We start from the raw sequence: 17530 nt of genomic DNA, 5'->3' as shown, positions 1-17530 counted from the left end.
TATCAAACCTGCATGTTGTGCACATGTACCCTAGAACTTAAAGTATAATTAAAAAAAAAAAAAGAAAAAAATGGCAGAAACCGCAATTATAATAAGCACAGTTGTCCTTCAAATGATGCAGGCTTGGGGCGCTAACCTCTGTGCAGTTGATAAGCTGTGTATAACTTTTGACCATCCCTGAAACTTAACTACTGATAGCCTGCTGTTAACTTACCGATAACAAAGAGTTGGTTAACATGTATTTTGTATGGTATATGTATTATATTCTGTATTTTTATAATAAAATTCAGCTAGAGAAAAGAAAATGCTTTTAAGAAAATCAAAAGGAAGAGAAAATATATTTATTATTTATTAAGTGGAAGTGAATCATCATGAAGGTCTTTGCCCTTATGGTCTTCAGGTTAAGGAGGCTGAGGAAGAGGAGAGTTTGGCCTTGCTGTTTTGGGTGGCAAAGGGGGAAGAGGTGAAGGTAAAAGGGAGGGCAGGAGAGGGAGGCACACTCGGTGTAAGTTTACTGAAAAAAGAAATCTGTGTTACAAATGGACCCACACAGTTCAAACCCATGTGGTTCAAAGGTGAACTGTAATTCACATTCTCTCATGTGATTTGTACAGTGAGTCTTGTCAATGATTTTCCAGTCATAACTATTCCAAAATATTCCAAATGTTTTGGAATAATCTTTCTTTAGGAGTATATTTTTTAAAACTTTTTATTTTGAAATAATTATAGATCCACAGAGAATTACAAAATGATACAGAGGGTTCCCCCATGAATTTCAGTTATTGTAGTACACGATTCTTTTTATTCATTGCTGGATTGTTTGCTGATATTTTGTTGAGGATGTTTGTATCTAAAATTATGAAAGATACTGGTCTATATTTTTTTTGTGCTTTCTTTGGTTTTGATGTCAGAGTAAAACTGGCTGTACAAAGTTAGTTTGGAAGAGGTCTTCCTCTTTGATTTTCTGGAAGAGTTTGTGTAAAAATCACACTAATTCTTCTTCTTCTTCTTCTTTTTTGTGGGGGGGACAGAGTTTTGCTCTTGTTGCCCAGGCTGGAGTGCAATGGCGCAATCTCGGCTCACCACAACCTCTGCCTCCTGGGTTCAAGCGATTCTCCTGCTTCAGCCTCCCGAGTAGCTGAGATTACAGGCATGCGCCACCACGCCCAGCTAATTTTGTATTTTTAGTAGAGACGGGGTTTCTCCATGTTGGTAAGGCTGGTCTTGAACTCCTGACCTCAGGTGATCTGCCCGCCTCAGCTTCCCAAAGTGCTGGGATTACAGCCGTGAGCCATCACACCCGGCCAAGACTAATTCTTCTTTGTAAGTTTGGTAGAATTCTCTGGCAAAATTAGGCCTAGAAATTTCTTTTCACCAACTTTTAAATTATGAATGTAATTTAATAGTTATAAGATTATTTATCTTATCTAAATAAGCTAATTTATTTAGTTTATCTAAATCAGTGTTTGTATTCCCATATTTTTCTTTTACTGGTTCCTAAATCTGTCATGATATTTCCTGTTTTATTCCTGATATTGCTGATTTGTGTCTTTTTATTTTCATCAGTCTAGTTGACTAACAGGCCAATCAGCCACATTTTGTTGATTTTTTCTCCCCAACAACTGGATTGTGTTTTATTGACTTTTTTTTTCTGTTTTTTGTTTTGTTTTCCTGAATTTTTTTTTTTTTTTTTTTTTGAGTCAGAGTCTCGCTCTGTTGCCTAGGCTGGAGTGCAGTGGCATGATCTCGGCTCACTGCAACCTCCTCCTCCCGGGTTCCAGTGATTCTCCTGCCTCAGCCTCCCAAGTAGTTGGGACTACAGGTGCGTGCCACCACGCCCTGCTAATTTTGTGTATTTTTAGTAGAGATGGGGTTTCACTATGTTGGCCAGGCTGGTCTCGAACTCCTGGCCTCATGTGATCCACCCGCCTCGGCTCCCCAAAGTGCTGGGATTACAGGCTGAGCCATCATGCCCGGCCAGGTGTATTTATTTTTAAAATGACCTTTGAGATTTCTTCTTTGACCTATAGGTCATTTAACTGTGGGTTATTAATTTCCAAATAGTTTTTGCTTTTCCAGAAAGCTTTTGTTTTTATTTTTTAATTCCTTTGGAGACTTTTCTGTGGTCTTTCTGTTATTGATTTTTTGTTTGATTTCCTTGTGGAACATACTTTGTATTTTATTCATTTAAATTTGTTGAGGTTGGTTTTATAGCCTAGGGTATGGTCTATCTTGGTCATTTTTCTATGATTCTTGAAAAGAATGTGTATTCTGCTGTTGTTTGTTGCAGTAGTCTATAAATATCAATTAAATACTGTTGCTTCTTTTTCTGTATATTTGATGATTTCCTGTCTAGTATTTTGATAAATTGCTGAGGTGAGGGAAGGGTATTCAAGTCCCTAGTATACTTTGTTTGTTTGTTTGTTTTTGAGATGGAGTCTTGCTCTTGTTGCCCAGGCTGGAGTGCAATGGTGTGATTTTGGCTCACTGCAACCTCCACCTCCCAGGTTCAAGCAATTCTCCTCCCTCAGCCTCCCAAGGAGCTGGGATTACAGGCATGCGCCACCATGCCCAGCTAATTTTGTATTTTTAGCAGAGATGGGGTTTTGCCATGTTGGCCAGGCTGGTTTTGAACCCCTCACCTCAGGTGGTCCATGTGCCTCGGCCTCCCAAAGTGCTGGGATTACAGGTGTGAGCCACTGCACCCAGCCAATACTTTCTTTAAATATGTACAACACCATGTGGAAATAGGCATTCCTTTAACTGTGCAATTCCAAATTAGATTTTTTATTTGGAGGATCATATTTTTCAAAAACATGTTATTACGAAAAAATTTAAATATATACAAAAGTAAAGAGAATAGTATAAGCAACCCGTTCACCTATTGTTCCTTTTACCCAGTTTCAGTCATCATCAACATTCTGCCATTCTTATTTCATCTGAAACCACCTTCCTACACAGCTCCTGGATTATTTTAAAGCGAATCTCAAACACAATGTTTTATCTAAAAATACTTTGATATGTATCTCAAAGAGATGAATTCTTTTTTTCTTTTGTTTAGCATAACAAATAAGTCAGTATCACACCTACAACAAAATAACAGTAATTCTTTGTTATCGTCTAATACCCATTGCTTGCATTTCTCTAAATTGTTGTAAATATCTTTTTAAGATTGGTTCATTTTAATTAGGGGCCAAAGTCCACAAGGTGCATTTGGTTAGTATGATTCATAAGTCTCTTACTTTTTAAGTTTTATTTATTTTTTTGAGACAGGGTCTCCCTCTGTCACCCAGGCTGGTGTGCAGTGGTGCATTAACGGCTCACTGGAGCTTCGACCTCCCGGGCTCAGTCGATCCTCCCACCTCAGCCTCCCGAGTAGCTGAGACTACAGGTGCCTGCCACCAGGCATGGCTAATTTTGTTGGTATTTTTTTAGGGACAGGGTCTCACTGTGTTGCCTGGGCTGGTCTCAAACTCCTAGGCTCAAGCAATCCACACACTTCGGCCTCCCAAAATACTGTGACTATAGGCGTGAGCCCCTGCCCTGGCTTTAGTTCTTTTTTTTTTGAGACAGAGGCCTGCTCTGTCACCCAGGCTGGAGTGCAGTAGTGCAATCTCGGCCCACTGCAAGCTCTGCCTCCCGGGTTCACGCCGTTCTCCTGCCTCAGCCTCCTGAGTAGCTGGGACTACAGGCGCCCGCCACTGCACCCTGCTAATTTTTTGTATTTTTAGTAGAGATGGTGTTTCACTGTGTTAGCCAGGATGGTCTCAATCTTCTGATCTCATGATCCGCCCGCCTCAGCCTCCCAAAGTGCTGGGATTACAGGTGTGAGCCACCATGTCCAGCCCTATTTACTGTTCTTTAAACTCATGTGGTGTTTTGTTTTGTTTTGTTTTGTTTTTAAGATGGAGTCTTGCACTGTCGCCCAGGCTGGAATGCAGTGGCGCGATCTCGGCTCACTGCAACCTCTGCCTCCTGGCTTCAAGCGATTCGCTTGCCTCAATCTCCCAAGTAGCCGGGATTCCAGGCATGTGCCACTGTGCCCAGCTAATTTTTTGTATCTTTAGTAGAGAGGGGGTTTCAACATGTTGGCCACGCTGGTCTCAAACTCCTGACCTCGTGATCCACCCACCTCGGCCTCCCCAATTGTTGAGATAATAGGCGTGAGCCACTGTGCCTGGCCCTCATTGTGTATTTTAATATTTATTTATTTGTTTATTTATTTTTGAGATGGAGTCTCACTCTGTCACCCAGGCTGGAGTGCAGTGGCGTAATCTTGGGTCACTGCAACCTCCACCTCCCAGGTTCAAGCGATTCTCCTACCTCAGCCTTGGGTAGCTGGGATTACAGGCACACACTACCATGCCTGGCTAATTTTTTGTATTTTTAGTAGAGATGGGGTTTCACCATGTTGGCCAGGCTGGTCTCGAACTCCTGACCTCAGGTGATCCACCTGCCTCAGCCTCCCAAAGTGCTGGGATTACAGGCATGAGCCACTGCGCCCGGCCTTATTTATTTTTTTTGAGACAGAGTCTCGCTCTGTCACTCAGGTTGGAGTGCGGTGATGCAGTCGTGGCTCACTGGAGCCCATCTCTCCATCTTTTTGTTCTTGTCTTTGCTGGGCAATGTCCCCCTTACCCCATACTTTGTATTACTCTTCTTATCTTCCAAGTTAAATTCTTCCACTCTATGAAATGTAAACTTATTCCCTCATGTAGAATGCACTTTTTCTTCTTTTTAGCCCTCAGGGTGTCTCAGATAGAGATCTACTTTTCAACACCTTAATGAACTTAATGTCTTCCCTTTTTCAAACTTTGGTCTTATTTATTTTCTATGTATTTCAGGTTGCGTGAAGACTAGTAACATAAATAATTCATTTCTGTGTCCTCAGGAGTAGCATAATGACTGGTCCTAAATTGATCGGCCACTGTATGGCAGGTTGTTCATCCATGTGCTAGAAGACTAAAAGGCAGCCTATTTCTTTCTTTCTTTTTTTTTTTTTTTTTTTGAGACGGAGTCTTGCTCTGTATCCCGGGCTGTAGTCCAGTGGCATGATCTCAGCTGACTGCAACCTCCGCCTCCCAGGTTCAAGCGATTCTCCTGCCTAAGCCTCCTGAGTAGCTGGGATTACAGGTGCTCGCCACGCCCGGCTAATTTTTTGTATTTTTAGTAGAGACAGGGTTTCACTATGTTGGCCACACTGGTCTCGAACGTCTGACCTCGTGATCCACCTACCTTGGCGTCCCAAAGTGATGGGATTACAGGCATGAGCCACCGGGCCCAGCCAAGACAGCCTATTTCAATGGCCAGTTTTGAAAAATGAGTGCTTGACTGACTGTAGAACAGAACAAATAGCTGGAATTCTTTGTTAGATTTCTGTGTTCCACAAATTATGTAAAACTAGATATATTTTTTTTTGAGACAGAGTCTCCCTCTGTCGCTCAGGCTGGAGTGCCGTGGCATAATCTCAGCTCACTGCAAACTCCACCTCCCGAGTTCAAGTGATTCTCCCACCTCAGCCTCCCAAATAGCTGGGACTACAGGCACGTGCCACCAGCCTGGCTAATTTTTTGTATTTTTAATAGAGATGGCATTTCACCATGTTGGCCAGGCTGGTCTCGAACTCCAAACCTCAGGTGATCTACCTACCTTGGCCTCCCAAAGTGCTTGGATTACAAGCATGAGCCACCGTGTCCGGCCCCCTCTGACATTCTTGCTTGGATTACAGGCGTGAGCCACTGCACCCCAGCTAAAACTGGATATTTAATATGTGACCTATGTAAAATATTATTTCTTAGAAATTTCTTATCACTCAGGTGTATACATTTGTCACAAGGTCAAATGGCAAAATAAAGATTGTTGCATTTAATTGTATTGTACTAAATTTTACCTTATCAGGTTAACAAATGTTACACCCTAGTTAATAATTTGCATTTTGTGGTGCTTAAGAGAAAGTGTAGTGATGACTACAATTTACATTGAAATACATAAAAAAAAGTAAGATGGATCAATGTGTGATGAAGCAAGTAGGGTAAGGTGTTAATGGTAGATCTAAGTAGTAGATATATAGGTTTTTACTGTACAATTCTTTCTAATTTTCTGTATGTTTAAAATTTTTCATAATAAGCTATTAGGGAAATGAGTGGCAGGTTCTTTAAAAAGGAAGTAAATTGGCCAGGCGCGGTGGCTCACTCCTGTAATCCCAGCACTTTGGGAAGCCGAGGCGGGAAGATCACGAGGTCAGGAGATAGAGACCATTCTGGCCAACATGGTGAAACCCCGTCTCTACTAAAAATACAAAATTTAGCCGGGTATGGTGGCACATACCTGTAATCCCAGCTACTCAGGAGGCTGATGCAGGAGAATTGCTTGAACCTGGGAGGTGGAGGTTGCAGTGAGCCAAGATCACGCCATTGCACTCCAGCCTGGGCCAAAAGAGCGAAATTCCATCTCAAGGAAAAAAAAAAAACAAAAAAAAACGGCCAGACGCGGTGGCTCAAGCTTGTAATCCCAGCACTTTGGGAGGTCGAGGTGGGCGGATCACAAGGTCACAAGGTCAGGAGATTGAGACCATCCTGGCCAACATGGTGAAACCCCGTCTCTACTAAAAATACAAAAATTAGCTGGGCGTGGTGGCATGCGCCTGTAATCCCAGCTACTCGGGAGGCTGAGGCAAGAGAATTGCTTGAACCCGGGAGGTGGAGGTTGCAGTAAGCCAAGATCGTGCCACTGCACTCCAGCCTGGGGAACAGAGCAAGACTCTGTCTCAAAAAAAAAAAAGAAGTAAATTAAAAACAACAAAACCCATGTTCCGTAATCCCAAATATAGTCACTCCACCATGCAAAGCTGACTATGCACATTGAACAGGAATGTGCCCTTACAGGGATCAGTGTCCTTCAGGGACGTGGCTATCGATTTCAGCAGAGAGGAATGGCGGCACCTGGACCTTTCTCAGAGAAACCTGTACCGGGATGTGATGCTGGAGACCTACAGCCACCTGCTCTCAGTAGGTAAGCACAGTCACCTTGGTATCTGAAAGGAGGCCTCACTGACAGTGTTTTCATTCTCAGTTGATGAATGCTGTTGGCATCTTAGATAGGTGATGGTTTTGTCCTTTTTTCCTCCAGTGTTCTCTGTTTGTTTAGGGCACTCAGAATATTACTCAGAGATATCTGGTTACTTTCCTAAAGAACAAACCATCATTGAACAATAAGACTGTATTTGTTGGGCTCTGAAACATAATTAGCTGGACCCAGACCTTTATCATTTCCCATGAACAGGGTATCAAGTTCCTAAACCAGAGGTGGTCATGTTGGAGCAAGGAAAGGAACCATGGGCACTGCAGGGTGAGAGGCCACGTCACAGCTGCCCAGGTGAGTGAAGTGAGGTGAGTGTGACTCAGGTTAGATGGGAGACGGGAGGAAATCTCAGCTGTCTTGAAAAACACTGGAACCTGTGAAGTGCTATTAAGACCACTCCTCAGGAAGGTTCTGAATTTTTTATATTGCTTGATGCCTCTCAGATCACTAAATGCCTTCTACCTGGATGACCTTCCTTGTTGATTATAAGTCATGTGCCAGTCAGCCTCATTAAAGATATATCTTTATTATATTCCTTTTCTGTAACAGTCTTTTTTTCCCTGCCTTCCATATTGTCCTAGAGTCTCTCGTTTACATCCAGGTATTCCTGGATCTGCTTTCTTTCAAAACTACTCTGTGTCACACACTCCCACTCCTGCTACACCCCTTTTATTTCTGTCTTTCTCACTGTGAGATGCCTCAGAACTTTATCTCTGGGCCGGATACAGTTGCTCATGCCTGTAATCCCAGCACTTTGGGAGGCCAAGGTGGGTGTATCTCTTGAGGTCAGGAGTTTGAAACCAGCCTGGACAACATGGCAAAACCCCATCTCTACTAAAAATACAAAAATTAGCTGGGTGTGGTGGTGCATGCCTGTAATCCCAGTTACTTGGGAGGGTGAGGCACAAGAGTCACTTGAACCCGGGAAGTGAAGGTTGCAGTGAGCCAAGATCATGCCACTGCACTCCAGCCTGGGTGACAGAGCAAGACTCAGTCTGAAAAAGAAAAAAAAAAAAAAAAAAGAACTTTATTTCCAATCAGGCTCTCTAACTATTTTTGCTATAGGAATGGCCATGAGATTTCTCTTATCTTCCCAGTCCTTCAGGCCTTTCATCCAGCTAATGACTTGGGAATCATTGTCACTTAATCTTTGGGAATACCTCTCTGCTGTGTTTGACATGACATGATTAATCACCCTTTCTCACATTTCCTTCTGATGTTGCTTGAGCGATTCCACACTGTTAGGGTCTCTCTTCCTGGTTGGCTTTGTTTGTTTGTTTGTTTGTTTGAGACGGAGTCTCACTCTGTCGCCCAGGCTGGAGTATAGTGGTGCAATCTTGGCTCACTGCAACCTCCACTTCCCAGGTTCAAATGATTCTCTTGCCTCAGCCTCCTGAGTAGCTGGGATTACAGGGGCGGGCCACCACGCCTGGCTAATTTTTGTATTTTTATTTTTATTTATTTATTTTTGAGACGGAGTTTCACTCTTGTTGCCCAGGCTGGAGTGCAATGGCACGATCTCGGCTCACTGCAACCTCCGCCTCCCGGGTTCAAGCGATTCTCCTGCCTCAGCCTCCCACGTAGCTGGGATTACAGGCATGAGCCACCACGCCCAGCTAACATTGTATTTTTAGTAGAGTTGGGGTTTCTCCATGTTGGTCAGGCTGGTCTCGAACTCTCGACCTCAGGTGATCCACCCGCCTCAGCCTCCCAAAGTGCTGGGACTACAGGTATAAGGCACCATGCCCGGGCTTGTTTGTTTTTGTCATTGCTTTATTTTTATATTTCACCTGATGAGGTTTGAGTTTAATCATTGTCTTTAGTTTAGGACACACTATGACCATGAAAATGTGGGTGAAGATTCTCATTTTATTTTTGTGATAATATCCCCTTTTCTCTCTTTCCCCTCACCCATCTCCCTTCCCACCAGAAGCCACTGTTTTGTATAATGGAAGCATTTTTTAATTCGTGCATGTGGTAAAATTTAAAGTGAATTAGGGGCATGGATCATTAGTTTATATAAATCTTATTATGCTATATATCATGTTTTTTGCCTTTTTCCATGTCTACCCATGGTATTATCTGTTCATCTAGTTTATTTCTTTTAACTGCTGAATTGTTCCCCAGAATGTTTCATTTAAGTAGTCACACCCTTCTCATGAAATTACCCACCCTTACCCTTTTCTCTGTGTTCAAGCTGGATAAGCCATTTTTACCTTCCCCTCTAGCCTCTGCTAGCTGCTCTATAAGCAAAAAGTGACTTATTATCCCTTGAAAAAGTGTTTGGATTTCAAACCTTATTACAGGGAATCTCTGGAAAAAAAGAAGACCTTCTTTCCACAATGAAAGGGAAGATGATGATAGAGATGATGTGAGATTGTATTTCATTCTAAAATAACGGTGACAGATTGATAACCAGATAGAATATTATCAGAAAAGAAAATAAGTATCTAAGTGATGTTGCTTTAATCAAGAAAATATTGACTACAAATAGGCATTATGAATATAAGGCTATCAGAAGGATAATTCATGTGAACCCGAACATTTTACATCCCCCTAAAAACCCTATCAGTGTGACTCATTTGGAAATGGCTTGAAGCATAATTTAGATCTACACATTCATAACAGAAACGATGCTTCAAAGAATGTTAAGAAGAGTACTAAATATGGTAAAATGTCTTTCTATACTTACTGTGAATGTACTCCAACAGGACAGAAATTATGGGACCATAATCAACATAGAAAAATCATCGGTTATAAACCAGCTTCCTCTCAAGATCAAAAAATTTTTTCTGGGGAAAAATCCTATGAGTGTGCTGAATTTGGAAAGAGCTTCACCTGGAAGTCACAGTTCAAGGTACATCTGAAAGTTCCCACAGGAGAAAAACTCTATGTATGTATTGAATGTGGGAGGGCTTTTGTACAGAAGCCAGAATTCATCACACATCAGAAAACCCATATGAGAGAGAAGCCCTATAAGTGCAATGAATGTGGAAAATCCTTTTTTCAAGTATCGTCTCTTTTCAGGCATCACAGAATTCATACCGGAGAAAAACTATATGAATGTAGTGAATGTGGGAAAGGTTTCCCTTATAACTCAGATCTCAGTATACATGAGAAAATTCATACTGGAGAGAGACACCATGAATGCACTGACTGTGGCAAAGCATTCACACAGAAGTCCACACTGAAGATTCATCAGAAAATCCATACAGGCGAGAGATCCTACATCTGTATTGAATGCGGACAGGCCTTCATCCAGAAAACACAATTGATTGCACACCGAAGAATTCATAGTGGAGAAAAACCATATGAATGCAATAACTGTGGCAAATCCTTCATTTCCAAGTCACAACTTCAGGTACATCAACGTGTTCACACAAGAGTGAAGCCCTATATATGTACCGAATATGGGAAGGTCTTCAGCAATAATTCCAACCTCATTACACATAAGAAAGTTCAAAGTAGAGAGAAATCTTCCATATGTACTGAGTGTGGGAAGGCCTTTACCTACAGGTCAGAGTTGATTATTCATCAGAGAATTCACACTGGAGAGAAACCTTATGAATGCAGTGACTGTGGAAAAGCCTTCACTCAGAAGTCAACACTCACAGTGCATCAGAGAATTCATACAGGAGAAAAATCGTATGTATGTATGAAATGTGGACTGGCCTTCATCCGGAAGGCACACTTGGTTACACATCAAATAATTCATACTGGAGAGAAACCTTATAAATGCGGTCACTGTGGGAAATTGTTTACTTCCAAGTCACAGCTCCATGTTCATAAACGAATTCACACAGGAGAAAAGCCCTATATGTGCAATAAATGTGGGAAGGCATTCACGAACCGGTCAAATCTCATTACACATCAGAAAACTCATACAGGAGAGAAATCTTACATATGTTCCAAATGTGGAAAGGCCTTCACCCAGAGGTCAGACTTGATTACACATCAGAGAATCCATACTGGGGAGAAGCCTTATGAATGCAATACTTGTGGAAAAGCCTTTACTCAGAAGTCAAATCTTAATATACATCAGAAAATTCACACTGGAGAGAGACAGTATGAATGCCACGAATGTGGGAAAGCCTTCAACCAGAAATCAATACTCGTTGTTCATCAAAAAATTCATACAGGAGAGAAACCCTATGTATGCACTGAGTGTGGAAGAGCTTTCATCCGCAAGTCAAACTTTATTACTCATCAAAGAATTCATACTGGAGAGAAGCCTTATGAATGCAGTGACTGTGGGAAGTCCTTTACCTCCAAGTCTCAGCTCCTGGTGCATCAGCCAATTCACACAGGAGAGAAACCCTATGTGTGTGCCGAGTGCGGGAAGGCCTTTAGTGGCAGGTCAAATCTCAGTAAGCACCAGAAAACTCATACCGGAGAAAAGCCCTACATTTGTTCTGAATGTGGGAAGACCTTTCGACAGAAGTCAGAGTTGATTACACATCACAGAATTCATACTGGAGAGAAACCGTATGAGTGCAGTGACTGTGGGAAGTCTTTCACTAAAAAATCACAGCTCCAAGTGCATCAACGAATTCACACTGGAGAGAAGCCTTATGTGTGTGCTGAGTGTGGGAAGGCCTTTAGCAACAGGTCCAATTTGAATAAACATCAGACAACACACACTGGAGACAAACCCTACAAGTGTGGCATCTGTGGGAAAGGCTTCGTTCAGAAATCAGTGTTCAGCGTCCATCAGAGCAGCCACACTTGAGAGAAACAGTGTGAGAAAACCCCACTGAGGGTTGGGTCTGATTGTACACTGTTGCACGCATGCAGCAGAAAAATATGTATATTATTGTAAATAGAAATGACCACATCAGAATGTCACACATGGCTGTTCTGGAGAGGGCCTCTGACAAGGCACTGAATGAGGCGAGGGACCCTTCCTACATTGTCACCATCCCCAATAAACCTTGGGTCATTATTCATACTGATAAGGAACCGAGTCAATTTGGTGAATAGGAAAAGCCTTCTCATGAAATCTACAATAGAATACTGTTACCAAATTCTTCATAAGAAAGATCATATTATAGGAATGATAATCCTGTTTACTGTGGATTAGGTATAGTGCCAACAGTTTGAATGTTAAGACAACATAATATATATGATAGTAATGAATCCTTCTGTGAGTTGTTTGTTCCAGAACACACTGTCTAGTAGAATTGTGGGTATTTTCTTCTTTTGAATCGAACACAGTTGTGCATATCCAATTCCCCATTGAGTATTTCTATCAAGCAAGAGATACTGCAATAAGACAAACTCCCTGTGTATTCAGACACAGACCTCAGAGTGTATGTTGAGTCCCCATTGTCATAAAAAAAGACTTGCAGTCCCCTTCATTATCTGCCAGGACTCTCTCTGAGCCCCACAGGTTCTCAGCACATTGTGTTTGACACCCAGCACAGTCTTTCTTTCTTTCTTTCTTTCTTTCTTTCTTTCTTTCTTTCTTTCTTTCTTTCTTTCTTTCTTTTTTTGAGACAGAGTCTTGCTCTGTCGGGCAAGCTGGAGTGCAGTGGCGCTATCTTGGCTCACTGCAACCTCCGTCTCCCGGGCTCAAGCAATTCTCCTGCCTCAACCTCCCGAGTAGCTGGGATTGCGTGTGCCACCACGCCCAGCTAATTTTTGTATTTTTAGTAGAAACGGGGGTTTCACCATGCTGGCCAGGCTGGTCTCGAACTCCTGACCTCATGATCCGCCCGCCTCGGCCTCCCAAAGTCCTGGGATTACAGACGTGAGCCACTGCGCCCGGCCCAGCACAGTGTTTTATACACTCCCACCACCCTCAAGGAAGCCTCTGAGGTTAGGATTTTCAGGTCGTCTGGGAGAACTTAAATTCTTCCTTCTGCTATTACAAATCTTCTCACTCAGTTGCCTGCCTCTTTTTTTTTTTAATTTACTTGTCACTGAGTCGAAGCCCAGCATTTTACTTTCCTTAATGATCTGACTTTCATAAGTTGATAACTCATGAAATCATTGTCTTACATTATATGAGATATGAGATAAATCATAAATCATATGAAATTGATAACTCATATGAAAACCAACCCCACCATATGTTCACTGTCTACTTGTGTCCATGTTCGTCCCATGCACCCCACAAGGACCTTCCCCGCCATGTGCCTCAAACATCAGTTCAGTTCCTGACTCAGGGCCTTTGTATTTGCAGTGCCCGTTGCAAAGAGCACAATTCTTTATTTTATCTGTGGCTTGTCCGTCATGTCTTTTTTTCCATGACACCTCCACACAGGCCTTCCCTGCCTGCCTGGTTTAAAATTCCAGCCCCTTACCCTTCCTCCTTTGTTCTTCTCCCTAGCACTTTCCACCATGCTGCCTGGTATATTTTCCTCATGTCTCTGTGGCTTCTACACTAGAAAATATTTCCCTTTTGTTCACCACTATGAGTCTAGACCCATGACTGCCATACAGCAGGCATTCCATAAATGCACCTGTGGAGAGTTGACCCATGCTTGTTGCATGACTTCTGTCTGATTTTTTCTGTGTTGCAGCATAAGAAGCGCTAATTGGGAGAACCAACTTGCCTAAAACACACCAGGCTTTTTCACCTCTAGTCTGTACCTGGGCTGTATCCCTTCTCAACCCTAAAGCTAAAAAGTCATTGTGAACCTTTTGGTCTGATGCTAAAGAAGGGAAATCCCATGTGGATGCTTGCTTCCAGGATTCCCTGCCATGATTCCAGAATCCCACAGCTCCAACATGATTGCAAAAGACTCCCTGCTCATTTTTCCTCAGCATGCACAGCGCTGCCCTGTCTCAGTTGCAACTCGACAGAGCCGCATTTACTCCAGAACCCAATCCACACACCTGCTCATCCTGCCCCGAAAGGAGTGCCTGAAGCCAATAGCAGGGAACTAGAGCAGACATGGGTGGATCTTCATTGGATATTAGGTATCTTGCCCTAGATAGGCAGCAGTGGCCTTACAGATGCTGACAGATGATCTGATTAGATGCACAGTTGCTGGGTGGCGTCTGGGGCCAGTCTATTGGCAGTTCTGGGAGTGGGAAATATTTGGGCTCTGCAAAGATGGTTTCACCTTTAAGAAGGGCAGTATGGGGAGGTGAAGATGGGGCCCAAAGGATAGAACATAGTCAAAGAAGCAGGGCCACACTGCCCCTTTAATTCCCAAGCCCTAGTTGGGCAGTGCTTGGTGACACATCCCATTACCTCACCTTAGATCAATGTCTACTGAGCCATCATTAGCTCTGCTTCCTCACTTCTTCACAGTATCTGATGGCCCATCACATGCTGCTCAACATCTTAGACCAATGTCTGCTCACCCATTACCTCCCTTCACCTCATCCAGCACTGTATCTGAAGCTTCACTATTCTTCCTTCAGTTTTGGATATTTTGTGATACAACATTATCCCCAACTTAGGACAATGTCGGCTGACCCTCAGGAGAGTGCCTGGAGATCACCTCTTCCTTCCTAACATACCCTAGAACAAGGTCTGGTCCCCTTCATTATTCCCATTTTACCTTACTCCTAAGTGTATCACTCCTCATGAATTCCAGGAAATATGGAGGAAAACACATTTCACTGTACATGACTTTCAATAATTTCTCCTTTATATTTATTGTAACGTGATATTTTAGTGCTGACATACATATGTATATGTATGCCCATTTATATAAAAGACTAGTTTTTAGAGAAATTTTAGGTTCACAGCAAAATGGGGCAGAAGGTACAGAGATTTCCCATATATCCCCTACCCTCACATATACACAGCCTCCCCCATCATCAACATCCCCCTTCAGAGTGGTACATTTGTTACAATTGATGAAACTACATTGACACTATCGGCCAAAGTCCATGGTTTAATTAGGGTTCAGTCTTGATGTGCATTCTGTGGGTTGAGACAAATGAATAATGACATGTATGCATTATTACAGAAGTATAAAGAGCAGTTTCACTGTCCCAATAATCCTTTGTGTTTCGCCTACTCCTCTAAACCCCTGGCTATTTTCTTTTGTCTCCATAATTTTGCCTCTGAACCATAAAGTATGCAGCCTTTTCAGATTGATTTGTTCACTTAGTAATGTGGATTTAAGTTTCTTCCATGTCTTTTCGTAGCTTGCTAGCTCTTTTTTTTTTTCGCATTGAATAATATGCTATTGTCTGGAAGTACCGTGACTTATTTATCCATTCACCTACTGAAGGACACCTTAATTGCTTCCAAGTTTTGTTGATTATGAATAAAGATGCTATAAACACCTGTGTGCAGGTTTTTGTGTGAACATGACTGTAATATTTTAAGGTCGTATTGATTGAGGTATAATTTACATACAGTAATATTCACCCTTTTTAGTGTAGAATTCTCAAAGTTTTGACAATTACATCATGCAGTCAATACCACAGTCAAGACAGAGAACAGTTCCCTCACTTCCCTACATTTCCTCCTATTACTTTTTAGTCCATCCCTTTCCCCACCCCCAGGCCTTGATGATCACAAGCCCATTTTCTGTCTGTATAATTTTGCCTTTTCCACATGTTGTATAAATGGAGACATCCTGTGTGTGTCTCTGTCTGTGTATATATGTGTATGTATCTCTCTTTTTGAGTCTGACTTGTTTCATTTAATGTGATGTATTTGAGATCTATCCATATTGTTATATGAGATAAAAATGGAAAATAAGGTGATGAAAAGATGCTCGACATCTTTAATTTTCAAGAAAATGAAAATGAAAACCACAATGAGATACCTGTACACACCTTTTAGCATGCATAAAAATAAAGACATAATGCTGAGAGTTGGCAACCATGCAGAGCAATGGAAACTTTCATGCATTGTTGGTAGAAATGTAAAATGTTACATTCACTTTGGGCAAAAAGTTTGGCAGCTTTTTTTTTTTTTTTTTTTGAGATGAAGTTTTGCTCTTATTGCTCAGGCTGAAGTGCAATGGTGCGATCTCCGCTCCCCACAACCTCCACCTCCCAGGTTCAAGCGTTTCTCGTGCATCAGCCGCCCAAGTAGCTGGGATTACAGGCATGCACCACCACGCCTGGCTAATTTTATATTTTTTTAGTAGAGGTTTAGTTAGGGGGTCTCTCCATGTTGGTCAGGCTGGTCTCGAACTCCTGGTCTCAGGTGATCTGCCCGCCTCAGCCTCCCAAAATGCTGGGATTACAGGCGTGAGCCACCATGCCCAGCCTTGGCAGCTTCTTATACTGTTAAACATACACTTATCATGTGACCCACCAATCCCTCTCCTAGGTATTTGCCCTAGATAAATGAAAAATTGTTTATATAAAAACACGTGTACTCAAGTTTCACAGCAACTGTATAATTGCCAAAATTAGGAAACAACCCAAATGTAACAGTGGGTGACTAATTAAACATCTATACAATAGAATACTACCCCAACATGAAAAGAAGTGATTTATTGACACTGGCTGCAATATGGATGAATCTCAGAAGTACTGTTTTATTTTACTATGTGATAATTTAAATGACATTCGAAAAATTATTAGATACTAGATTATAAATATAGATTTATGTATTTTAATTTTGTGTGCATATCATACACTGTATATTGTGTTGACAGTATGTTATAGCACATTATAATATTATACCTACTACAAAATAGTTTCCATTTTATATAATATATAGTATCATATGATTATATAATTTTTATATTTTATATATCAAACTTTCATGTAACATTTTAGTTATTTCTACTTTTACATAATCACATTTCATGTTTATAGTATAAAGTTATAACTATAATAACAGGTCATAGGGTTCAGACAGCCTGCAGTTGGAGGTGGTCAATATTTTTATTGTTTGTCAAGAATCCCAATTCTGGCTGATTTAGCATCAAGGAAGCTTTCTCCAGCTTTGGGCTTTTGCACCAACTGTGTTCTCTGGGCATACACTGCTTCCCCAGTGCCCATGCATCTTGCTTTCTTCCCCCATCTTTGAAAAGCATCCACCCCACCATTTGTATCTGAAGTAACACATCCATTGGGGTCACTTTCTGCTGTATTATTTTGTATATATTTGTGTTGCAGGCATCACCATCTGATTTGATATTAAATATTTCTTTTTTTTTGGTTTTTCATCCAACCTTTCCACTAGACCTCGTGAGACCTGGACTTGGTCTGTCTTGTTTCTGCTGTGTCCAAGGCACCCAACATGGTGCCAGCACAAAGCAGACACTCAGTACAAGCTTGTTAAATGTGTTAATGAATGAACAAATGAATGAACGAATGAATGAATAATAACAATAGTATTGACATTGACCAAATGCCCCACACACATTGGCTAAATGCGTGGGAGGTGGTAGGGTTGATTCCAGGTCCTCTAATTCAAAATCTAATGCCCCACCCCATGCTTCAGCATATCCCAGCCCTAATTCCATGTGCGGGTGGTACCCAACCACCCTGCTACCCTCCTCCCAAGTATCCTACCTAC

At 41.8% G+C, this 17530-nt stretch overlaps 1 protein-coding gene across 16 annotated transcripts in view; it reads left to right on the top strand.

Annotated features, from left to right (window-relative positions):
* ZNF585B (zinc finger protein 585B) overlaps positions 1 to 15329 on the top strand; it is a 66792-nt gene extending 51463 nt beyond the window's left edge. For all 16 annotated transcript variants that reach the window (XM_034946690.3, XM_055103097.2, XM_055103104.2 and 13 more), the window contains 3 exons: positions 6885 to 7011; positions 7282 to 7374; positions 9792 to 15329. In XM_034946690.3, the coding sequence (XP_034802581.2) occupies positions 6885 to 7011; positions 7282 to 7374; positions 9792 to 11809 (2238 nt within the window). In that variant the 3' untranslated portion in view covers positions 11810 to 15329. The remainder of the gene's footprint in view (positions 1 to 6884; positions 7012 to 7281; positions 7375 to 9791) is intronic.
* Positions 15330 to 17530: the final 2201 nt, after the last annotated feature.

This window comes from Pan paniscus, chromosome 20 (genome assembly GCF_029289425.2).
Source record: "Pan paniscus chromosome 20, NHGRI_mPanPan1-v2.0_pri, whole genome shotgun sequence".
Classification (NCBI taxonomy): Eukaryota; Metazoa; Chordata; class Mammalia; order Primates; family Hominidae; genus Pan; species Pan paniscus.
This window is presented reverse-complemented; position numbering and strand designations above follow the sequence as displayed.